This window comes from Aulonocara stuartgranti (assembly GCF_965226115.1).
Source record: "Aulonocara stuartgranti genome assembly, chromosome: 1".
Taxonomy (NCBI): Eukaryota; Metazoa; Chordata; class Actinopteri; order Cichliformes; family Cichlidae; genus Aulonocara; species Aulonocara stuartgranti.
The window spans coordinates 29,850,806-29,878,016 of NC_138939.1; the positions used below are offsets into that span (position 1 = coordinate 29,850,806).

The window sequence follows — 27,211 nt, forward strand, 5'->3', positions numbered from 1 at the left end:
CAACCAGTCATTAGGTTTAGAAGAAGTCAGTTTTTCACACAGGGCCACGTGGGTTTGTATTTTTTCCCCCCTTAATTATAAACACCTTATTTTAAAAACTGCATTTTGTGTTTACTATCTGTAAGCAAGGAAGCCAAAAAGAATTTCCACTTGCATGTCAGGATTTATTGACACACAACATTTAAGCAGTCTCTGTATGCAAGCAAGTAAATGTTCAGTCTTGAGTTAAAAAAAAACAAAAACAAAGAAGATCAGTTAATGCCTTTTAAAATACGCCTGCATTCATAGTTGGACTGTAAAATTCACCAGCATATGAAACCGGACGTTTTGTCCCAGATAGTCGTTATCTGTCATTGGATGGTCGCAATTGAAGCCCTGAAACACTGGCTGATGTCCCTTGTGGCTAAATCATGAGAAGATAGCCAATGGGTTTTGTGACTGTGTACTCTGACAAATGCATTACTTATCAATATACTCAGCTGTGTCCTCTTTGTCTTGGGCTGCAGCTGGCGACGGCAGTCAGCCATCTCATCACAAGCTGAAAGTGATGTGCTGATCGCAGTAACATCCTCCGGCACTGCAGTTAATCAGCAGAGCGGGTGGGCCAGGTCATAAAAATTAACATGATTAATAGCATCTGATTAGCAGCAGATGAGTTGTGAGTGAGTGAAATAATACAACATTAATGAGGGGGGGAGGGGGGGGGGGGGGGGGGATCTACCTTTCTAAAATGCTTTCAATTTGTTTCCATGCACAAATTAGCAAAAGTCTCCTGCTGTGTTGGCTATTTATATTGCTCATAACCAGTCTTAATTATAAAGTTACTATTCTATAACATAACAAACCTCCTATTGATAAATAACGTTAATGTGTGAGGGTCTGTAAATGAAATTTGTTTTGTGTAGGGTGGTGAGCTCGGTGTGGCAAATCAACCAATGTCCTTTGTAATAATTTGCAGTGACTCTCTCCTCTAAGGCACCAAGAGGACCCAAACCATCAAATAGACCCCACACCATAAGAGAACCACTTTATCCCCTCACGTGCCCCCATGTATGTTTAAGGTCAGGTCAAGTTTCTCCTTTAGTTTTTCCACCCGTCTCACCTTTAAATAGTGGGGAAAAAATTCCAGTCAGTACTCCAGTCACCACAGTCAGTGTGGTGAGCTGCCTCAAATAAATCGATATATGGGAAAGACTAGATTGTGGATGGGCTCATTCACTGGGCCAGATTCTAAAATAAGAATTAAAAAAAAGAAAAAAGGCTAAAATAGGCCACTAAATATACTTGGTCAGGCCTGCCTGAGTAAAATCTCTATGAAAACACTGGTGCTGTTAAATAACCTTTTCATGGTTAACAGGGGTGCACTGAGGAAAAATCTTTCATGACCTTGTTTAAGCCCTGTGGTAAATCTAAATGTGACAGGCTAATTAATGAACGCCTATTTTCACCTGTAGAAATGTTTAGTAGAACACTGATGTTTATTCCTTCACATGTAAAAGCACAAACAGTAAGAAGCCTAGAGCTTCATTAAATGACCTTGGTAAATTGTGAGTGCAGTAAGTATGTGCTTGTCCTGCATATATCAACATACATACATACAGCTGAACAACTAACTTCAGGATTAGACAGATCAGACAGTAGCCAACTAAGTACTGCTTCTATAGGAAATGCTGATCAAATGAAGCTGATTAACTGATCAGCAAATGTGAGCCTTCTTTAAAAAAAAAAAAAAAAAGTATTTAGGTGGTCAACACAATGCCACAATCTACCCAGGGGTGGATATCCCTTCAAATCTAGTGGACAGTTAGACTGTATAACACTCAGAAAAACTGCAAAAACCCAAAAGCTACAACTCTGACTCTACAGGCCTCAATTAGCATGTTCAAAATGATTCAAAATGATTGCTTCTAAAGGTGGTTTTGCAAGCCACTGAATCATTTTTCCTCTCTTTTTTTACATGACTGTATATAGGACACATAACCTGATACTGAATGCGCTGAATTATTTTTAGTACTTAAAAATTGGTTTCTATAACCCCCAGCCAGCATCGGTCAGGCTCTCAAAACAAGTGCTTTGAATGCAACTCACTGTGCTTTGTGGACAAACTGAGAAAATAATAAATTATTTAATTTGATAACTAAAATATTGCTAAGTTGCAGAGCTAATAAAAACAAAAGAGAAATTGCTGAAAACCAAATAAACATAACAGAATTATTGCTTTAAATGTGACCTTCTGACCTACCCAAGCCTTTTAATGTCATTATTCTCTACTGTTTTGCTTGAAGCACAATCTCTTAAAGAGTTTATGAAGAATTTGAAATAAGAATTTAAAATAAGTCCCAATGAAATCGTGATGTAAAAAAATTAAATAAAATAAATTGTGGGGATTCGCAATTTCCATTTCAGCAGCTTCAGCCACAAGTTAAAAAACAAACAAAAAACTAATTTGCTGCTGTGACACTGCTCTCACAGACAGTAGCCATCATTATTCATAAAGCTTACCAGACATTTTGCTACTGAACATTTCCTCCTTACATTTACCCGCCACCACAAGAGCTTTCTTCTCAGATGGGTAAAGGACTCAAAACTGTGAATCCTTTACCTCCTGCTTCTGTCATTGCCAATAAGAACACTGATATGTCTGGATTTATAAGATTATGTTTTGGGGGAAAAACAAACAACATATTCTGTGTTCATAGCCGACACAATCTCCTTTCCCCCTTTTTTGTGCCTGTAGCTATTTGACAAAATAAGAAAGATAATAAATATCTATTTTGTAATTTCAAGCAAGTACAAAGAGCCACTTCTTCAAGCAAGCGAGGAACAGACCTATATTGATGACAAAGTGGTTTCAACTAATAGGCTTTTAAAATGAGCTATTGATCTTTCCTGGCCATTATCTTAAAAGGAACCTTCAAAAGAAAACAGCTTTCAGGACAGACCAGAAGCATAGAGGAACATGGACAGATATGGTCACTTAACAGACCCCCAGCTGCTTGTATCAATACAGACTAATACTGACAATGAGTGACGAAAAGAAACATTTTTAATGGATTCGACACAAATCCTATTTAACAGTGTTGGTGTTAAAGAAAGGCAAAAGATGTTTGGAACCGGGTGGCAGAGAGTGAGAAGGTGCTCTGGAAATCTTTTTGAAATCTGGCCCAGCTTGCTAATCAAGTCTCAGCTCACTTTCTCACAGTTTAAACAGGTGATTTACAATGTGCCATTTTACGGCAATATGCTTAATTAAGCAAATTACACATTTCTCTGAGATGTGTGTTTCGGTTTTTTTTTTTAAAGAGTTTTTTGTCTGTTTGATTTTTTTCTTATGAGATGAGCTTCTCATTTTGGCTGCACACATCAGACACTACTTGTGCAAAGCCTTAGTTCAGTAGGATCTCAACAACAGAAAGAACATTAATATTCAGATGCATGAGCACTTCTATTAGGAATTGAAAACCTGAAACCTGCGTGCAATCGAAACCTAAACAAACAAGACTTACCTTCCACTCCGCTGATACACTTGACCCGGTCACGGACCTCCACGTTGTATCCCTCAAACGACATGAAGACTCCATTGGGGTGGTAGGGTTCTCGCTGGGCGTAAACCTTTGAATAGCTGTGCTGAAACTCAAAACGATCGTAGCCATCGTACTGCACTATTTTGCCGTACACTTCAAAGTACTTTTCCACCCAAGAGAAGGGCAGGTAGACTTCTCCCCCCTCTCGCCGGCCTTTGACAGTCGATTCATCATTGATTAAGCAGTCAATTTCTTCATACTTGATCCCCCCGACAACTCCGACAACAGGCGGGGGCTCGGGAGGTTGCGGGGGATGCTGCTGGCTGCTGATGCTAGCATCGCCGATCTGAGAACTCGTGGCCACCGGTGCAGCACGGGGCAGGAAGCGTATGGAGGTGTCACTAGAGCAGCGGTTCCACAGCAACACAGTGATGAGTGTGAAGAGGGCGCAGATAACGATGAGGGTCTTGTAGTTCACCCGAGCAGCCAGGCAGCGCATTATCACAACCTGCCTGTACAGCACAAACGAAAACAACTCATTAGAAGACTCTCATTAGAGTCAGAGTAGCCTGCAAATACATTTATGCTTAACGTCTGCTATTATACACCAGCAGCCTGCTCTTTATGCTCTAGGTTAAAAAGCAACCACCTTGCACACACCTAAAATCTGCCTTTATAATAAAGCAGGACTGCATCAGACATTTTTATAAAAAAGGTGTTTTCATCTGAGCAACTGGAGGAAGAAGGAAAGAAACTATAGTGTGAGTTTGTTTTTCGTTTTGCAAGCATCTGTTTGAAATTTATAGACGGTGAAAAGTTTACCACAAGGATCGCACTGCTGTGTGAGCTTTCTTTTTATCCCGTGGTGCCAAACACATGGCCGCGACATCAGCTGTGTGCAGGAGAAATCTGTAATCCCATACCGCCATCACTGAAACCTTGTTCCTCGTTTACAATCGCTTTAATGGAGAGAGCTGACTAAAGTGGTTACTTAAGTGCATGTGAGTAACATAACTGCTCTGATCTTTTACAATGACTTTAATTTTACAAATGAGTAAAGTCAGCTGATTCACATTAATAGCACTTGCACTGAGTAGATAAATGGAATGAGGTCATTATTGCACTAAAAAAAAGTCAGAACATAACCAAGAGAAACTAGTAAAAGATACAATCTAGCATATAACAGTAAAGCTTTATGGTGAACGTCACAGTGTGTAAGTGCCTGGAGAGTGTAAAGTGCTACTGTTCTCCAGTGATTCTCTCACCAGATCATCAAACTCCAGATAAACCTGAGTGAAAGCTGCTTGGAACAATTTTCCCTAAATAGATGACATGTTGTAATTTGTGTCAAACACAGAGTTTTGCCTACTTTTGTCTGGTGAGGAGGCCGTGTTGCCGTGGATGAGTCACGAGCACCTGAAGACAGAGCTGGTGCATTCATGTTGTAATTAAGACTGAACAATGTGAAGAAAAAAATAATTTTGTGTAGTCTAACTGATTTTTATTTTTCCCTTCTCTTTTGCATCGAGTCAATTGTGGTCTTCACTGCAACTCAAACTCCTCTAATCAGGACACCTGCATATGAAGGGGTAGTACAATATGTTGAGCTTTCCATGCAGTAAGAGCCAGCTTAAGTCCACATCACGTCTGAAGTAGCTCGCCTGGCTCAGATCACAGAATCCACCAAGCAGAACCTTTAAATCTAACTAATAATAATGTTATAGCTTTTTAACTCCCACAGAAGCTTACATATATGCTGGGCTACTTCTTGGCCAGCAGCAGTTGCCAAGCAACCAGCAGGGACTCCGGAAAGTTATAGCTCCTGCCCAAGAAACACAGTTACTACAATTACGATTATCTTAAATAAAATTTTATAACCAAACTAAAAATAAATCTTGTATTTTAACTCATTCACAACAAACACAACAAGACTTGCACCACATTTTTGTCTCACTGCGCAATCCCTTACGTGCGCAAACCCTGCACCTCCTTGCAGGTCTACTTTTACTGCTGGTGGGCTTCAGTTCAACTTACGCTGACTGCCATTGACGTCTATAAGTCCTCCAGGGACTTATCGAGCTTCAAAGGTCACAGAGTTAAAAAAAAAAAAAAAAAAATTATATATATATACACATATACATATATATATATATATATATATATATATATATATATATATATATATATATATATATATATATATATATATATATATATATATATATATATATATATATATATATATATATGTGTATATATATGTGTATATATATATAATTTTTTTTTTTTTTTTTAACTCTGTGACCTTTGAAGCTCGATAAGTCCCTGGAGGACTTATAGACGTCAATGGCAGTCAGCGTAAGTTGAACTGAAGCCCACCAGCAGTAAAAGTAGACCTGCAAGGAGGTGCAGGGTTTGCGCACGTAAGGGATTGCGCAGTGAGACAAAAATGTGGTGCAAGTCTTGTTGTGTTTGTTGTGAATGAGTTAAAATACAAGATTTATTTTTAGTTTTTAGTACATATATATATATACATATATATATGTATATATACATACACATATATATACATACACATATATATACATACACATATATATACATACACACATATATACATACACACATATATATATATATATATATGTATGTATGTATGTATGTATATGGATCTGTAGAATAAACAGTCAAATCTGGTGAAGTCAAAAAGTCTACCCCCCTTGAAGTTACACTTGTACAACAATATTTGCTGCAAAGTTCTCCCACAGATTTCACATCATCACTCTTTGACTGTCATACTTCTCCTTAAACGGTGTCTCTGCCTAAGCAGTGAGTGACCTTTAGGACTGGATAAAGAGCACAGATGTAACAGATGTGACTCTGAATTTATAATGAAACAAAATGAGGACGACACTGCAAAAAACTCTTTTAAAAATCAAAGCCACACCTTTATGATCACTTAACCTCAATACATCAGACATGCACTTCCCATCATGACAATGCTCAACTTCTGCTTAGATAAATACTAGAGGCAAAACAAACCATATCCTCCTGATGCTGGCTTACCATCAGTCGCTGCAGACAAAATTTAATTTAAGGTCATTTTGTTTAATTTTAAAGCATTGCATCCTGCTCAGGCCATATTGCAGGTCCCTTAGAGGTTCTCCTCAATTACCCTTTCAAAAGGTTTAAACCATCTCTCATGTCTTAAATTGACATTTTTGATTCCAGTCTTAAGAGATATTTTCCCCCCTAATTGAATCTACATAAAGGTTACTGTCACTATCATTTATATTCTGTATCAAATTATGTGCTCTGTGCATTTCCACCTTATGGATGTTAAATTTATTACAGTAAACTATCTGGGTGCACTTTGGTTGATATGCTGCTTTTCAGATTTTGAATTAAAAAGCAGCATGCAAATCAGACGTGTTACTTTCTGCATCAGTCTTCTGTTTTCATGTCCTCTGTGTGTCTCTGACATTTTCGCCAAGCAAACAAGAAATCAATACACATCCTTAGGCCTCGCCTCTTCCTCCACACTGATTACAGCTTACTGCTGATAGAATTTACTATTACACTGATGACAGCGCCCCGTCCTCTGATGACAGAGGAGGGAGAAAATCACTATTCGCCAAGTTCATTTCACTATCTCAGCTTAAACTAGCCACAACTGAAGGTCAGCTCAATCAATGGGCATTAATTGGACAAAAGTAATCTTCTGTAGCGTTGCAAAGTCAAATAATCACACTAGTGGCCTCTTAAGAAAGTTAAAGTGTTAGATTACTTGCAACGAAAAAATGCTTTGAAATACAAACACAGAAGGAACGCATGCTGTAGCAGATGAAGCTGCGGCTCCGTGCACGACAGGGGGGAGTATTTTCTCCATTACTGGATGGAAAAAGTTTTCAGCTGGATTTTATGAGAAAGAAAAGACTTTGGTGCATCTCTGCAGCTGGTTACTTACTGCCACACGTTAAAAACCATCACTGATATTTAGAGAAATGACAGCGCGGTACAATGATAAAAGATGAGGCTGATGGGAGCTCTGACAATGTTGAAAATGTGAGGCGGAAAGACTGGGGACTGCACCCTGAAAGATAAGTAGAAACAGCCCTGTCAAGGATTCCAACTATAAATAAAAGGCTCTTTTTATAGTGATTCGTTGCTAGCGTTGAGGCTTGGGCTAAAGGTGGATATACATGGGCTTTAAGTGTGGCAGCATGAGGAGTATCCTAAAACCTCTTGCTCACTTGGCTTACCTAAAGGCATGTCCCATTTCTCAAACGTAATTTACATCTTCACGCTAGAACAGTAGGCACACTGGAAGAGAGGTTAATGTCACGGGTGAGCAAATTACAAGATGCGGTTTGTTTACGGATCACAAACCATGAATGTTCTGTCTGAGGAGATTTCGCACTCTGCCACGTCTTACACCCAAATAAGCATTTGCAACGTTTCTGTAAGGTTGGGACTAGCTGTAGAAAGCCAAAATACCCCTAAAAACTGTAAATAACAGCAGAGATGGAGAAAACCGAGAGACTTAAAAACTGTTTATTCTAAGAAACTGGAAAGCATGCCCTCCTTAGAATGTAAAACTTAATTTCCATCAAATTCTTGGCAATAAATATAAGCAGAAAAATGAGACAGTGTTGAAATTTTATCAGTGAAAGAGTGGTGTAGCACTTGCAACATCAAGCATGTTTAAATCAGAAAGTTAACAGTTTTTAAGAATGGGCATCTGTCTTTTCACAACAGGTGAAACAGGGCACCTTCTGAAGCATGCTCTTACCTGAGCACATCAAAACACCTTATGTAAGACACGCCCATATGTTTTCTCTGTTGTCACCATGATTTTTCTTTTGTCATGATCACGGCAGAAATATAAAATGAGCGCATAATTTACAGACCAAATGTTTACCTTTTGCTTTTCTAGTTAATCTTTAAACAAAGAATCTGTTACTTTGTGTCAGAACACAGGACTGCTTTTTGTCCGAATCCCCACTTAGTCAGAAGAAGCGTTATATTTATTGGAAAACACCGTCCAAATGAAAAATGTGAACTGTCTGTATTACAGTATGTAAACCAAGTTGACACAAAAAAAATTAGTTTGATTTATTGTTCCCTCGACTCCGTTTCCACAAATGAACTTCTTTGCAAATCATCTCTGCCGCTATGTTAATTACAAGACAAAAACAACACTTCGTTATGCAGACACTAGCTGCGTTGTCTCTGGTGTATTTTGACCCAAATTCACTTCTATCTATCAGCAATCTGTTTTCATCAGAAAAAACAAATAAACAAAAGACAGCAGTGTTTTTTTTAATTATCATTGAAAAGACTTGTGTTTATGTCTTCCATATGAATTAATGTAAATGAATGGCTGCTATGACACAGCAGAACAGGCAGTAGTTGTATGGTATTGACGGGGGACAGCTGAGTGAATTCAGCACTATAAACTCCAGTGATTCGATTTGATGGAGTTTATTTATTTAAGCATTACCTTAAAGATATTAAGATTAAACGGTTAAGAAATCCACATTTGTTACTTAGTGGAGGGCATGGAGGTGGAAGATCAGCAAAAGCCGTTCTGAGGACTTGTTTATACGATACACATCTGTGTAATCCACTGGTTATCAGATAAGCTCCGGAGGTTTTGCATAGATGCACTCCCTTGGGTGACAGTACCGCTGTGATCTGGAAGAAAACTACACTGTACACGACACTAAAACATATCTTTACAACAGGCACATATAGCTGGACAGCAGGTGAAAGACAATCCTGTTGGAGGATAAAAGTCTTCCATGCCTGACAGATTAGGGAGAAAGCCACTGCAAAACAAAAGCAGCTTTTCAGCTTACAGGATCCCAGTGTTCTGGTTATGGAAAATGAGAAGCGACTGTAGGTACAGGTGAAGGCTTTTCTTCTATATTCTATAGTATAATACGATGGCACTAGGAACTTACAACAGTAAATTGTTTTTGAAATTATGTTTTGTATTTTTGCCCACATCAACTCTCATGTCAATCTGTATCCTTCATTCCAACAAGACCAAGAACAAAACCTGTAGTTTTACAAAGTAATTTTCCCTTCACTCGACATGACTAGAAGAATGCTGGAATCACAAACACAGCACCCAATTAATGTACCGACAGCCCCCTGCAATACAAATGTGAGCAAACGTGTGGTAGAGACTGAGCAGTGAATCTGCACAGATGCAACTCTCTGCACTTGAGTGCAAGAATATAATTAACTGAATCCTTTTCGTCTTTTTCTGACAGATGTGTCAAACACGCCGGCTTTTTCCAGTGTCAGGCATTGGCACTTTTATTTTTTAACTTGCAAAGATTGGAGTTTTCTGTTGGTGCCACAAAACCTCAAGAAACCTTACAGAAGTCTCTGATACAATCATTGGCTACTGGTGTTTTTTCACTCTTTCCTATTTTTTTTTCCAAACAGAGTCAAAGACTGACAACCCACACGTTGACAGGTATAATTAATATTATTCAGTTGTTATTGTTAATTACCAGAATATTATAAAAAGCCACTGTATATGCAACTACATGTAAAATCAAAAAGCTGCTGGTAAATCACATCTGACTTTACACCCAACTGAAAACTCCTAAATGATACTGCTGACAGTCGTCACTGTAGTCGGCTGAGAAAACATCTGCTTCACAAACACACAGGTCTAGCAAATTCACAGTCACGAGTCCCTGGGGTCACAGGGCACTCGTATGTCTAACAACACACAGATTCTCTGCTGCTAATGCAGATCAGAGGCTTGAAAATCTACCTTAAAAATCCCCATAAAAATCACATCTCTTGAATGGGGACTTCAATTTAAACTAACTACAAATCTCGGTCCAGGTCTCCAGTGCAGAATGTACAACATTTATACCGAGTGAAAACTGTTGTGGCGTTGGGCTTACAGATGGGTGAATGGAGTTGTTTTTCTTCTCCAGCTCCAGGGGTAACAGTCACAAGCAGTCATCACAGCAATAAAAGCTTGAGTGCTCATGAGATATCCTTGGGGAGCTGTTGGAGCAGAAGCCCAGAATGCGTGAGGTGCAGGTTTTTGTAGCCTCAACTAAACTCCTGGCATTTCACAGCCTTCCTCCAGGGGTAAAAGTAAGGCAGGGGTTTGAGACTGCCTGTAAATTATCAGCTTATGCTGAAGCTCTGAGGCATGTTAGCTCCTGCAGAGATGTGATGGAGTTTGTGTATGTGTGTGTGTACACTCTGGATGTGTTTTTAAGCCTGATTATGATAGCGTAGGCAACAGAACAATTCAAGGCAACAACTGACAGGAAAAATAAACAACTTACATCTTTATCCATGAACCGCTGAGCATGCAGCAGAACTGCGTGTATCACCCGTTATATGAGGCACAGTCTATACTCCTATAATCCTCAGAATATTATAATGTATAATTGATTTTGCATGCAAACATAAAACAATCTGTCATCAAGATATGTAAATACTCTCTCAGCAATGTAATCAATTGTATATTTAAGACAGGTTAAACTTTAGAGGTGGGAATCACCATACATCCCACGATACGATATTATCACAATACTTAACGCACGATACGATATTATTGCAATTTTAAAAAAAATATTTTGCAATATTCAGATTCTGTACATAAAGTTAAACTTTATCAATATTCATTTTATCTAATATCAAAGTCTCGCACTCAGTCTTTCTCTCATTTCAGTCAGTTTTATTGTTGACAAACTGAACGGTTTGTTTTACAGTCTAGTCCAACTTAACTGAATGCAACCATCTGGTACAATTATAGCTATTCTGAACTATGCAATTTATGAAAACTATGCAGCCCATTCAGCAACTGAAGAATTTGAAAGTAAATTAAAACAAAATATAAATTTACATTAAATAAAAAAAAGTTTTAAAATTAAAATAAAACATGTCTTAAAGTAAAATAAGTAAACTGTCATGTTTATTGCTGCCAAAAAAAAGTTAAACACATTTGGACAGTGAAGGAATGTCAGGATTCTTCCTCAGAAAAAAGGATCAACATGCTCTGAGCACAAAAACCTTTTTTGTAACAAAATATCGATTTCTGCTGTCCCTGTATCGATACATTATTAGCAAACAAAATATCACGATACTACACAGTATCGATTTTTTCCCCCACCCCTATTAAACTTATACAAGGTCAAAGCACTCATCATGCTACCACAAACATAAAGGGGCATGAGACAATCCAAATGACTGACTTAGTCGGATCAGACATTAAACAGCCTTTAACATGCCAACTCCCTAGTGCAAAGTCTTTGTTATGTCAGACTGCATCCACGTGAGAATACCCGGGTAGCTTTCATGGTGACCCCAGACGGTTGGTGAAATCCTCAAGCCTCAAGCTCAGACTCATCTTTACATACAGTCTACAGCTTGATTTAAAGAGAGTATTTTTTTTTCGTTACCAAGAATAACAATATTTAACCTCCTAGGACCTGGCGTCCATATATGTGGACATCACATTTTGGGTTATTTAGACCAAAATACTCAATTTTGCTCTACAAGGACCTGATATCCACTTACGAGGACATTATACTGCTGCTGTTCTATCAAAATTTTAAATGAATATCCTCATATGTGGCTCTTATTTTTATTAAAAACAAAAATAAGGTGTGAAAAAAAAATCTGGTAATTCTTTGTTTTTACATTCATCTGGCCCCAATATTGTCCAAATATCAAAGAGAAATTTAAAATGCATGCTGTGGAAGAGTTCGGCTCTTAGGAGGTTAAGGAAGTAGAAGTATGAAGTCACTTGAGTACAACACTTCATTTCACCTAAACCTATATCAATATCTGTCCAGAAAAGGTATGCCTATCACTGTCGCTTCAAATACTCAGTAATAGTAGATCGCAGCTATCAGTTCTAAACAGACATGAGAAACCTTGAAACCCTCATCACGCAAAATTATTCCGTTTTGTTTGGAGGCAGCGGAAAAGTGAGTGCACTGCTTTGAAGTTAATGCGCCTGTGTGTTTAATCTCTGCTTGGCGGATTAAGCAGGTCATTACTAAAAAGCTTATAACTAAGGTCTGCTGAGATTTTTAGCCAACTCTTAATCAAATGGAGGGGAGACGAGAAAAATACAGGGCCATGCCTGGTGCTACTATACCATAGAAACAAATGCAGGTTTACTAAACACAGAGAAGCAAAGGGATCTAAAATAAGGGAATGAAGTCTAACCTATGGTGTACAGTTGTAGCAGATTATTGGGGTCAAGTAATTTCAACTCAAAGTAAAAAATAAATCATCGCCAGCATTTAAAAAAATAAATAAATCATTTATTTCTGTAATTTTATCCTGTTATTTAATGGTCTTCTTCTTCGAGGAACAAATAACTTGACAGCAGTGATGGGCAGAAATGGCATTGTATGTCTTATATTAAGAAGAGATGCACTGATTGAAGTGTGACCTGCTGATCGCCAACTGTCATTTTCTTTTCTCAGAACTATAATTACCAGCACACAAAAACAAAAAAATCTACTTCTGTTTTACTTTTTCTCTTCTGTTCTGTTACTGATTTATAACTAGGGATGGGTATCGTTTAGGTTTTATCCGATACCGGTGCCAAATCGGTACTTTTGAAACGGTGCCGGTGCTCAAACGGTGCTCAAACCGGTGCTTAAAGAATAGAGAACACAAAATTGGTCCAAAAACCTCTCATGTTCAGCTGTTTTTTGTAAAAATATAACAATGTTAGCCTTTTCTGCAGCTATGGGGCATATATGGTATCACTCTTGGCTGGAAGCAGTGCTTAAACAATGGAAAAAACACAAACTTTGTCCTAAACCTCTCATGTTTAACTGTTTTCCACTTTTTCTTTGGTCATTTTAGCCTTTTTAGCCAGGGTGAAGGGAGTATCTGCCATCAAACAAGAGGACAGCCGCATGTAGCTATGATGATGTTTGCTAGTTCACCTTACATGCATTAATGTAATAACGTGGTTAGCCTACTCAACGTAAATTAGCTACTCATGCAGAGAAGAACGGCTGCTGCTGCCATCATCCGTCATCATTTCTGCTACACTGGCAGGGCTAGGGGCCAGGACTGTCCTCTTCGTGTTTTTGGGGGATGTTGCATAACAGGCAACCCACCCGCAGTAGATGTGCTCGGTGTGAGGTCTCGCAGCAAGCTATCAAATACGGCGCATTTCTGGGCTTTTATAAAAAACGCTATGCATCGCCAGGTGTTTCATCGGATTTGAGGTGTTACCTCCTTTGACAGTATCACAGTATCAGCTTAAAGCACTTGTTGCAGGCTGCTGAGTTTGCATATTTTGCTATGAAGTACAGCCAGACTTTTGACCGCTTCGCCTTGGACATTTTTAATCTGTAGCTCTGCTCTAACAGAACGTATGTACCTGGCCCCGCCTACTATCCTCGGAAACGTAAAATGATTGGCTAGAATCTAAAGTGTATCACAGCTCAGGAAAAAAAAGCACCGAAATAAAGCACCGAAATGTGCGCTGCTTTTCGGTCTGGTTACTACCGTTTATGTCAGAACCGGTACCCATCCCTATTTATAACTACTACTTTTCTTCAATGCAACATTTTATTTTCATAACAATATTATTAATAGTAACAAAACAATAAATTAAACTTTAAATATTCCCTAAAACTGCTGTAATTAACAGGATTGGCTCTTGTTGAAACAAATATAAAGCGCTCTGCTCCTGGAAAAAGGCACAAATATCATAGAATTGGGTGGTATAAACGGTATAGAGTAGAAATGATATGAATTTGGCCAACGGTAGAGATTTTTACTATACCGCTGCTATCAAGCTGTTCCTGGTCAAAATCATCGCAATCGCTGCAAGCATGGAGCTTACACGTGGGGAGAAGGAGGAGGTGCCCATGAAGAAGAACGTCGGTCACATGCACCTGGGTTTGGGTTTAAGCAGTTTGATGTTAAGCAGAAAAATATCATCTGCAAATTATGCCGGGTGACAGTAATAGTGAAGAGACGAAGCACGTTCTGGAATATGAGAAAAGCCAAAAACTGCGCTCTCCTCAAACGCCCAGTCAGTCAAGTGGAAAGAAAAAAAGGTGGCCCTACACACCGGCAGACTGATCTTTTCCAAAGGCACATTTTATTTTAAACAACTTAGAATTTAGTGTTCTACTGATATTCTACATGTATTTTTTATTCAAAGATTTTTGCGCATTTATCTTCATTTTTATTTGTTATTTAAGAATTTTGTGTTACATTGTTTGGAAAAAGATCTATTACATCTTAAAAATCATTTTAAAAGTTTTGTAATTAAAAAACAAACAAACAAAAAAAACGTTTGCACAATAAATGTTCTTAAAATGGCATTCTATACTCTATCTATATACAGAAGAAAAGAATATATCGCAATATAGATCATTACAGCACATGCTTCAAATTATACCGCCCAGCCCTAAAATATCATATAACATATTTTAGCTTACCAAGCAAAAGCAGGTGCAAGAAATGTATGTAATTACACAAATGTGTGTTACTCACATAACCTTCCAGCATGTTTATAACTATAACACCAGATAACAAGACACCGACCCTTTGCCTTTTTTTACTCATCTCCATTATTTCCCTTGTAACCACTTTGATTCCTTGCTCATACCGAGGCTGCTGGCTAGCTTTAGCGTTGCCCACTTTGCCTTTTTTAGTTGGCTTTAGCTGGGTGAGGGTGATTTAACTGTCTGGACAGATTTGTTGTTGTGAACTGTTTTGTGGTGTTCACGTGCCGTTTACTTTGTCGAACTTCGTGCCTTCACTCATAGAATACTTCCATGCTAATGACATGTTAGCATGTGGCTGTGAGAATATGTGCAACTATATTACAAGATGTTCTTCATGTAAGTGTTTCATGTAGGTCTCTCAGTACTTCCTTAAATAACTGATTTAAATGGACACCATGTACTGAATCAATTATTTATTTAGTGTTACTCTAAAGAGTAACACTTTTAAGATTTCACCAAAAATAAGGGCCAAAGAGAATAATTCAATCTCTAAAGAGAAACACTGCATAACTGGTTTAAAGTTCAAAAGCATACAAAAACATCTTACGCAGCACTACAATGTGATATAAGTTACAGCCTTAAACATCAGCCGTGGATTGAAATGCTGTGCAATTATCTAGCACTTAAAACAGGGCTGCATGGGGGTGTGTTTCAGTATCTCAAGGCCAGCACTTTATCCTCACACAGATGCACAATTACCTGTTACGCAAGCAAATGAACAGTTAGTTCCAAGAGCTCCGTCTTTCCCCATGCTATCAAAAATGTTTCAGAAGAGAAATGCAGCGCTTAAAGGGACTTGTAACAGATATGCCTAATAATTTCATCATACAAGCGAGACCAGGCCATTTTTCACAGTGGATATAAGAGCAGATTTAATTTGCCCATGTAATGCAGTTAAGCACCAATCTGCATGTGGAAGAGGTTTTAGTGCACATCAAGTGTGTTGGTTAATTTCATTTTTTTTTTTTTTTTTTTTTAATATCGACAATGTTAAAACTTGTCACAGTCAAGGAGCGTGCATGAACCAAATATTTACACAAAATGTCATTTAAAGAACAATCTCTCCCCTGTCCGTGCTTCCTGGACCACAAATATAACTGTCTCACTCTAAATCTTGACAGTGACGTCTGTAAGGACAGTGATACTAACCTCTTCTATTCATTTAGAAAGAGATAAACAACTGGCTGAACATCCTGTCACACTTCACCCAGCGTCCTGTCCCGGCTCGCTCTTCTGGTACTTTCTGTCTGCAGTATCTGTAACACCAATAAAGGAGACACAAAACATGAAAAGTCACTATTGTTTCTCAAAGGTGAACTCATATTTTTTTATTTTGCGTGCATGATGAGGACAATGTATGTGTAGGTGTGTAAAAGATAAATACTCCACAAAAAACATCTTTTTTACATGTTAAATGCAAGCTGACAGATTTCATGGGATGTACTGCTTTTTTTAATATAACTGAATTGCTTTTATTTGAACTGAGCTCTTCACTCAATTCTAATCATTTTTCATTAATGTAGCCACAAAAAACCCCACAGCCTCATAAGCAGACCTTGTTACTCAAACATTTTTTTTTTAATTCATTTCCCAAAATCTGTTATTGCTATTGAGGGTCACATGAAAGCAAAAAATGCACCAAGTGAAATGCACTAGGCAGCTGTTGGTTACAAGCCCACTTCAGACAGGTAAAAATACTCACATGTGAATGGGAAAGGTTCAGTTAGCATTAGCTGATAGTAGAGAAGAATGAATTCCTCCTGTGCACTGGTTTAAGCAGGCTCTACATCGCTCAAATGAAATCCTTTAACTGGCTAAACGCTTCCTGGGGTAAATTATGACTGATTGCTCCTAAGCGGCTTTTCAATACCACCTTTTCACAGAGCAGCAAAATTAGCCAGTGTATCTTTTTTTTTTTTTTCCCTCAATGTGGCAAATTATAACTTTAAATCAATGCTACAAACACAGATGCACAATAAATTACGATAAGAAAACCGATGCATATTTGTAATTGCAGCTATTGCAGGGTCACTAATGTACGCCAATCTATCAGTCCAAATATGCAGTTACATGGATACTTCACTCTGCAATTAATCTTACTAGTTTATTTCTAGCTGCTGCAGTGGCAAGCTATTAAATTAAAGAAGGTACTAAATCGCTACGTCAAAGAGAATATATTGATCTTTTTTATGAAAAGTGCTTATTGACAGAGCAATTAAATTAGATATCGAGGAAATTAAACCAGCAGAGCTTCATTCTGTCAGTGCACGGCCAACTGCAATGTGACAGACGCAGAACGACAAGGCCACTAACAATTTGAAACTGGCAAATCAACAACAATTACAATATTTTAAAATATAATGGTATCCAGTTACACAAGAGTAAAATTATCCCAGTGATGTTGAGGTATCTACGTAGATCCTTCTAGATCACTCAGTCGGGAACATTTTAAGCAAAACTATCTGATGGCTACCACTCCCTCAAACTAGTAGCAAGTATATTTTTGCTTTTTTCCTCTTTAGCTTTCATCGTCGAGTATGCTGATGACCTGTGTTGCCACAATTCTGTCTATTCATACAGCTGGTCTATAACAAGTTGCCATAAAAGATGTATCCTGGCTAAGAAACAAAAGAAAATACGTTAATGAAGTATTTCAATGACACTCTTGATTCTTTAAAGGAGGACAGGACATGCGTGTTTGTGGCCTTTTATTTGAAAGAAAGCATACTGCTACCAAGCCTGAGTGAAAAGGAGACAGAAATGTCATCAGTCTTAATCAATATTCTCTGGCTATTTTATGAGGATACTGATGTTTTTAGAGGCAGGTGTGCTGCAGGCAGATGGTAAGAAATGAGAGTAAACATCAGCCCGGAGCAGCTCATTTTTCCCAGAGCGAATCCTGCAACAGCCATGCCAGCATTTCATTCTACACACCTCTCTCTGAACATCTGGATAAAGTGTTGCTTTGCTTGAATAAGCATCTTTGTAGCTGGCCTAGTGCACATGCACTGTAACCCACACGGACAACCGCACACACGCGCTTGTACTAAATGCTTCAAGATGACTGTGAAGGTGCCATTATGTTTCCCCATCTCTTCTCCGCAACCCTTCTGTCCAAAGTGGATAACCAGTTTCTTAAAAAATAAAAAATAAAACAAACCCACAAACAAACACGTTTCAAGCATCAAATGGAACCAAAAGCACAGTGTAAACTTGAGCTCAGAGGTGCCTTTAGTGGTGTTTTGAGAGTGTATAAACCTTATCTGTCCTTCTCAGATGGTTTATGATTGTGGCAAAAAAGGCTTGGCTGGAGGAAAAAAAAATCCACGTATATCAGATGAAATTAATTAAAACATAATATGAAGGATACTGAGCTTCAAGGAAAATGATCTGTTGCACTGCATCAACAGTAAAGGTCATGTATTTAACAACTGAGTGAGGTGACTACTACACTGAGAGATTAAATACTCTAGATCTGTCTGTTTGGGCTCAGGGGGTGATTGAATACTAACACTAGTGACCGATTTCCTAGGGGAAATCCTGTGTATGCACAGATCTTATAAAACAGGCTTTGAAGGACTTGATGAATGAGTTTATACTGTGTAAGAGAACAGACTGAAGGAGGGACAGATATTTTTCAAGAAACACCAATATTTGAAATTCTAAGAAGTTAAACGCTCAATCAGTATGAGTTCTAAAAATATATATAATCTCTTAAGGATGTGTAATCAAGAGCAGAGGAAGCTGAGCAGCACTCCAACTCCTCTTTAAGGCGGTTTAGCATGTCCCAGCTTTGCTCTGTGCTGACACCGTTTTAACAGCCTTTACATACTGACCCATTCAATCGACCTCTCCTAAGCAAGGGGCTGACACCTTGCATATGAATCACGGACATCAACTTTATGGCTGTCTCCTGTGAATACATTTTGAACATTATCCTGAGGATATTTCTTTTATGATAGTTTGACTGAGAATGATATTGGGCCATTAATTACTCAAGTCGCTACTCATTTGCTGGCGCCACCACACATGCAGCCATCTATCATGACTTGTGAGGGTGAAAAAGAAAAAAAAGAAAGAGAGAGAGATGGAGACCCATCTGTTGGGCATTCATAAATACATTCATTTTCTTTGGGGAGTCAATGGCTGGCCAAACATTGAATGATCGCACCACGGATGCCACCATGAAGCCAGCTATCATTGACCATCTGATGCCCAGAGCAATTTCCAAGAATTCTGCGTCTGCAAAGTGAAGCGCTCAATTAGCTGAGATTTCTGCTTGCAGAGCTGGAGAGCGAACTGATTAAACGCGATTGCTTATCATACAAATAATCTACTCCATTCTGCCCACACATACACACAAACACACACAAGTCTGAAGTATTCTGACGCACAGTTAAAAAAAATAAATAAATAAAATCAGTATGAGCTGGTTCCAAGGTCACTGGATAAAAATAGTCTGCATAGTATAATCTAAATGAATTGCTTGGGAGACGAATCTATATCCCAAAAATAAATAATAGTCTGAACCACTCTGCAATACTGCAGATGATTTAATCTCTGGTTGGACCGGAGTCAAAAGCTTCTCTTTTCAGGCAAATTTACACAATAACCTGTTATATACAAAACACTCCTTGAAAAGATAACTGAGAAAAATAGGACTGTGTACATCCTTATATGGTCTGCTATAACAGAAGAGAATGATTTTACTTGTAGCTGCTGTGAAAATTGAAAAATGAATAAATAAATGAATGAATAACTAAATCTGCATAGAGCAAACCTCAACAAAAAAAAGACAAAAATCGTTACTTTTAGGGCTTTTCTATACAATCCTGGAGGCCCATGCTAGCCACCGTGTTAGCTGCATTCTCCCAAAGCACCAGTCCCATGCCAACCTCTCCCAACTCTCAAAACATTAGGGTAATTTTCATACTGGATTTAGCAAACAAAGAGGGTTTCAGAAGGCCTTCGTCACATGCTGAGAGATGCGTTGTGGTTGTCACAAGTGTTTAGGGATATAGATAGTAAAATGTGGTGTTATTTAGTGCTGCTTTGCATATATTTATGGGCTGTGTCACTCCCTTTTTTGTGCTTGTAAAGAAATGCAGCTTTGTTGCACCAGCTTATTCCCAGATTGGGTGCAGCTGTTCTCCACTGTTTGCTCTCTCCCTTTTCTCATGCAGAAACAATTTTCCATTTGTGAATCCCCCCCCTAAAAAAACTCCATACTTCTAGATTTCCCTTGGAGCGTCATGAGGTACTTACCCTTTAAATACACCTACACTCTGAGATGCTTTTTGCATTCAGTCGTGGGAATGTCAGTGTCAGAGTGACACAGTTAAAGGTTGAGGCAACAAGAACTTGCAGGCTCTGGGGAGGCAGGTGGAGTCACTGCGCAAGCCATACAAAACAGATACTTGGAAAACTCTGTGAGAGCCACTCCTGATTTGCGTTCCAACTCTAAACTGAAGAAAACAGGATGAGAGGATAAGTCTCAGAGTGGGAGGCAGCAAAAAGCAAGCTTGCATTAGGAAGCCAAGATGAAAGTAAATAAGAGTTGGGAAGTTTTTAGAAGCACAGCAAATACCCTGGCTGCCTGTCAGGACTGTAGTGAACCCCGTTTTTCATGCTAGCAGGCAAACACTGCTTACAGTAAGAGCGGACCATTAGATACCAGCGATATGTTAGGGAATGAGAGAATAAACATACACAAACAACGTTAAGCAGCAGCAATTAACACAACTCAAGTCTTCATTATCTCAGTATCTAGCACAACTGAACTGCTATGGTGTCCACGAGAGGTCACTGCAGATAGTGCTGCTCACTTAGAATCGACATATTCAGATTTATCTTGATTTGGAAAAAAAATGAGCAAGATTGCAGCTAACAACACCTTCCAGTTATTAAATAATTCAGGTCTAAATAGAGGGAGAGATGACAGACAGATGCACCTACAATGCCACAGCGAACAGCCATAGTTAGCATGCAGGCTGTAGTTGTAGGATGGCAAAGCTCTTACTCACAGTCTTCAGGTCATTTTACAGACTCTTTGTAGATTTCTGAGATGTGGTATAAAGACAAATCACATGAGAACATTCCCTTCTGGGCTCTGTACATCTGACGAACAGCTCTGAACTTGTTCGCAGCACAGACACCTCGGTGTGAGCTCTGTAAAAGAGGAGGGCTGTGCCCCAGCTGCCTTTCACATGAAGACAAGACTTGCATCTTCAGAACCTTGTTAGTTCTCTGAAAAGGCCACCGACTAGTTTGGAATATTAAGCAGCTCGTGCTGTCGGAAATCAAAAAGGATTTTGGGAGAGAGTGGGAAGTTTCAAAAAGGCTTTGATGGTATATATCGCTCAATCTCCAGAAGATATGGCAGGATGAAAAAATAAAGACAGGAGAACAAAGAGCCTCTCAGGGAGGAGGGAGGCAGAGGTTATTCTTCCCCCCTCTCTGTTCTGAATATGCATATATCATTATTCCTCAATCAGAGCGTCTTGCCCTTAAAATGTCAAGATTTCTGACTGAAAAGACGAGAAAGCGAGAGACAGAAATAGAAACTAAAATTGGGGAAATGGGACACCAAATGTTTCAGGTCATCAGACACACTCAAGTAATATAGTCTCACTTTAAGGAATATACAAATGCAGAGCACAGTGAAATAATTCATAAATCTAAGGCCTGGTAGCACAGTTTGTTTAAAAATAATTAAAATAATGAAATGATTACTAGATGCCTGAATAATTACAGAAACAGTTACATCTTTCTGAAAATCTTTAAAGACACGAATGTGCACAGCATGCTTCTTGGTGCGCTCTAAGACAAATATGTTGATTTAATAACAGCACCCTTTTGCATTGAGAGAATTGCCAGCGCTTTGGGAGGAGATTAGATTAAGCATAATAACACGTCTCCTGCAATATGCCTTTCCTTCAGTCACAGTAAAAATAGGTTGTTGCCAATAAAAAGGGCTTTCTTTCAGGAATATATGCAAAATCTCACTTTTAAATTTTAAGGGAACAAAGTTGTTTGAGAACCGAAGAGAGAGTTAAGACGGTCAAGTCGGTGAGATTTAATATGTAAAGCACATTGGCTCACACAGCTAAAGAATTTGACAGAAATGCTAAGAGACTGCAAGCCATCCAGCAACGAGGTTGAACATGTGTGGCAATGAAGAAAAAAAGCTGTTCAGAGGCAAAGTAAAAGCCCTGAGGTGATTTTTAAAAAATGTCTCTTTCGAGCTGACCTTGACTTTACCGTATCCTGCAGGTTTACCTTTAACTGGCCTTACCAAGCAAATTATTACCCCTGTCAAGGCTGCAGTGTCCTGCCAATCTTCTGCTTTCTCTGCCTTGAATGCAATTGCTCGTGGATATTTCTGCTCAATTTTCTTCTGCCGCTTTCAGGCAATTTAAATCTCTTTTAGTTCATTCGCACATGATATATGTGCCTATAGTGGTCCAGAAATATTTAAATTGAATAAGGGAGATAGTAATTCTGTTGGTTTTTAATTATGGGGATTACGGAACGTAGTGTTCGAGCTTTACAGATTGCACAGCAAGGCCATGCCAGTTCTGTTGACACTGCTCAGAAGTCTTTCATGTTGTAACTCAGTTTGTAACCCAGAATGTCCATGTGTGTGGCTATAACACTTCTGTCATGGTCCAAATGTCTACTGGAAGCAGAGTATCTGCAGTGTCTCCACAATGTCTCCTTCTCTCACTGTGTATTTTAACACCAAGACAAGTTACGTATAAACACATGACATGTATGATGACATTACTTTTAATTTAACTGCGAATGCGAGACATGAGCCAAACTGGTATATGTGCAAGTTAGATTGAGATTCATTGAAATGATCAAAGCGTGTGTATGCTTGTTTTTGCTTTTTCCAACTCAGTCAGGGTAACTGTCTGAATGTGTGTGGGGGCATCTTAGAACAGTCAGGTTTACATAAAAGGAAAAACCAAATGTACTAATTGTAGGACATTGGCGAGGCTCTTTGACAATTCCAGAGCAGCTGTCACTACATATGAATGTGGTTATTTATAGCGCTGTTGCATACCATTTCATCCCCTTAGATGTATGCACACAATCAAACCATTCCCTCCTCCATATACAACAGAAGTCCTCCTCAACACAATCTAGAAAAACAACCAAACTTTGCACTTCTTTGTCTCAGAAGGCTCCAAAAATCTCCACCATATTTTATAACCTTAAAATAAACCCACACTGCTTGTGCAGTTACATCTGGGAGAGAAAGCTGTTGACTTTGTGTCTGCAGAGTTATATAAAAGCATGTTAATCAAACATGGTTTTGATGATAATTAAAATGTCAAAAGGCAATACTAACCATCCAGCATAAACAAGGAATTTTACCATGGTAGAAGCAGAAAGCTGTTCCATTTGTAATTACTGCCATTATTATCCACTAACCCTTTAGCACTGAATGAAAGCAAAATGAACATTAATGCAATACCACAAATCTTAGTTCTTACCCCCTGAAGAAAAATAATGACTAGTAAGTGTTCAAAAATCTTACAGTGTTGCAAAACTGCAGGTGAACTTGTAAAGAGGTAATCAGGGGAGTTTTTGACTTCTAAAAGCGCTCTACAGCTGCTTTTCTGAATGGTTCTTGTATATGTACGCAAAGTAAAGAGAGACAAGGTTGCAGATAATGACGCAAAAAAAATAATAACAACAAAAAAAACTACACAAAAAAGTCCATTAAACAACCCTTAGTCAACAAACTGTCTATTTATGATCATCCATACATGCAGCATCAATTAATTACACCATCACACACAAACAAGGCTGTTCCCTGGGTACTACTATCAGTGTCCCTTATAGATTAGATCTATACAGTCACTTGAAGATATGACGTTGAAAGAGCCAGGCTCCATCACATCCGTCACTGCTAACAGGGCTGTCAGAGCTGAGCTGAATAGCAAATATGCTAGTCAGGCATGGGGACAGATATAAAGTAGATAGAGGCACCAGAGAAGCAGGAGAGGAGACATGTCTGTACTGTAATGGTAAAGCCAAGCCTATTTATGCAGCTGCACTTCTTCATGTGTAGCTCTAGAGATGCAGTAAGCCTCCCTCTAACGTGCACTAGCCAGCACTGATTTGCAGTGTTCATCTGGGACTCTGTTGCCACAAGAAGGTAAGGTGAACTGCAGCAAACGAGAGGCCCCAGAAGGGTCCCACTCCTGGGGAGTAAAAACAAACTATGCAGAAAGGCCAACATATTTAAAACTTCTCGCTGTGAGGCAACAGTGCTCCGCACTCAGCTATTGTGCTGCCCCGTTGTGTGTTAAATGCCTTCCTAATTTTGTGGTAATATTTGGGGGAAGAGAGAAAAAAAAAAAAACAACTGCCTGTACATGACTAGTTAGCCCAAGCTTAAATCCTTTTTGGCCTGCCAGTTTGAGCAGAAGCTCATTAGTGCAGAGGCTGCTGAAATTAGAAGAAAAATGTCCTGCTCATTTGTATGTGGGAAAATAGCAACAGAAAGTAAATTAGGAAGCCTAAAGCTTTGGTCTGTGCACCAGTGTACAAAGCATCTGGCTCTATCACAGTTCCTGGACATGCTGCCACATGTTATTCCAGCGCTTTCCGAAATTCACTTGTCAGCGTACATACTAGAGATGGCACGATACCACTTTTTTATGTCCGATACCGATACCATAAATTTGAATATCTGCCGATACCGATATGAATCCGATATAGTGTGTTTTGTAATCAATAAAACTGTTTTTTAATATCTTGCTGCATTTTGTATAAGTTCATACTCAAGTTTAAATAAACAACAACACTAAAGCTATTCTGTTATACCTGTATGTAAAAATACACTGCACCCAAAATATTTCATAGTTCAGCAATACTGATCAATCTAATAACTTAAACCTACTCCATCCTCCCTATTCTGGTATTTTAAAGAGTACTTAGCAGAAATATTAAGCAACCTAACTAATAGGGTTGTAAACTCCAAGCAAAAAAAAAAAAAAAAAAAAAAATAGGGAACCACCCCTCACCTCATGATGCTTAATCGACATAATCAACTTTAATTTGATGCAGTGTGGAAAAAAAATGCACAGAAATAAATTCTTTTTCAAGAATAATTAAATAGATTCAACATCTTTCTTCAACAGAATTGCAGACTGCACAGATGGTATCTTCCCAAAGGAAAAAGTAGTATAGCTTACTAGGGTATATTAGACTTAACAGTTACTATATACAGTAATGGACTTCTATATATTTTACATAAGATTAAAACTTTGGGTGTAAGATTCAGATAATTATTTATTAAAAGCTCGACATTTTAAATGAGAATAAGAAAGAAGTGTATGTCTTTGTGCCCCCCTTTTCCCTGTTAATGCCCTATCGGCCCCCCTGGTTAAACTTTGCTAGATCCGCCCCTGCACAGTTACCAGCGTCAGCTACGTAGAAAAGGATCCTGGTGTAGAAAGTAATATTAAATAAATTCTAACAACAGCTTATCAAGGTTAAACGTGCTGCTGTTGTTCAGCCGCTGGTTTCCTCTTTCTGGCGCGAAGTGGGCGATGAACGAACAAGAGAGACGGACTGGCGACAGAAAAGCCGATCAGCTGATCATTAATCAGTTTCACGATTGAAGTAGCAGCTGGAGAGGGAGAGAAGAGGCAGTCGCTCCATATATCGGTTGTTAAGCTTAACGCTGGAATGCTTTACAAACATTCAGAGATGAACTTACACACTTGCTTTACTTCTCTCTGGGATCACTTCCTCAGAGATGAAATGCTAGTTTGGTAGCGAGGCTACAAATACACACAGCCGCTCTATCACGTGACCACACTGCTCCGACGTGCTACGGTTATGAACCGATTTACGCCATGTCGCAAATTTTGTGAGGTGCTTTTTTGATATTTAATGGATCAGATTACAATTTTTATTTCTCGCCAATATCCGATCCAGTAATATACGTCAGTATCGGACCGATACCGATACGTAATATCGGATTGGTCCATCTCTAGTACATGCATATAATTGCAGAAAGCTGGAATACATGTTTCGTTTTTTTTTAAGTGAAGAATTTGTGACTGGCATTTCAAATAAAAAACATTAATGGCATTTCATTTAACTACTTTAGTTCTCATATCAAAAATATCTTCAGTGACTGCTCACATTTAAAAACACAGCAAAACTGGTAGATCAGTAGTTTGGAATTTGACTAATTGGGGGTCTTATGATCTTAAGTACTGAGTCTTGATCTGAAGTATTTGGCTGCTACCTGCTACCATGTGTTCAGACATGAGGCTCCAAAAGAGCCATGAAAATATGAAACAAGCGCTGATGAAGCAGGTCCAACTAAATTCTTCTGAGACGTCTTCTGAGCTTAGTATGTCCAGCCAATCCAATAAAGACTTAACAGGTCTCTCGGCCCAAGGTCGTGCTTCCTGCCCTAAAAGAAGGAAAACTTCATTTGCAGGCCTAATCAAGCGTGAACGTCACAGGGGCATAGCGAAGGAAGGTCACGGAAGGCTAATTTTGCTCGGGGAAGATGAGACAGCTTTTGAGTCTCCCAGTTTTGCAATATTGGAGGGTGTCGAGTTGTAAAGATGGCTATTAAAACAATTAACTAAGACATTCTTTATCCACATTGGGTAGTTAGAGTGGATAGCTCTTATGAGAGTGAATGCAAAATGGTAGCCCAGGGAAATTTCACTACTCACGCTTCATGCACTGAGCCCTTCAATTATCGAGCTGGATGGAAAAGAATTTCTCACAAATACAATTGTAGCCTTAAATTATTCTTGCACCTGCTTTGATAAGAGCCAGTGTAATGCTACACAGACTTTTGCTTGTTACTACAAGAGACAGCGCAAGAACTTGACTGTGAGGTCATTCACTCTGTCCATAAAAATCCTTTAAAAAAGAAGAATAAATTACTCGAGAATATTAAACTACTTAACCACTTTCATTATTAAAAAATAAAATGCTAATATATTTAGTTTACTACTAGGAAACATTTGGCATTTTTGCTTGAAAAATGTCTCAAACTTGTTGCAGTTTATCAGTTTTCTGCGCATAAATAGCAGACCTTAAACAAGTCAAGTATGTTCAACTCTCAATATCAATCAAATACTAACACAAACAACACTT

At 38.6% G+C, this 27,211-nt stretch overlaps 1 protein-coding gene across 1 annotated transcript in view; it reads right to left on the bottom strand.

The window, feature by feature from the left end:
* The window catches only part of glceb (glucuronic acid epimerase b), a 59,291-nt gene that overhangs the window by 19,015 nt on the left and 13,065 nt on the right, over positions 1 to 27,211 (bottom strand). The window contains exons 2-3 of the mRNA XM_082526584.1: positions 16,214 to 16,320; positions 3,507 to 4,036 (exon numbers count right to left, since the gene is read on the bottom strand). Of these exons, the coding sequence (XP_082382710.1) occupies positions 3,507 to 4,023 (517 nt within the window). The 5' untranslated portion in view covers positions 4,024 to 4,036; positions 16,214 to 16,320. The remainder of the gene's footprint in view (positions 1 to 3,506; positions 4,037 to 16,213; positions 16,321 to 27,211) is intronic.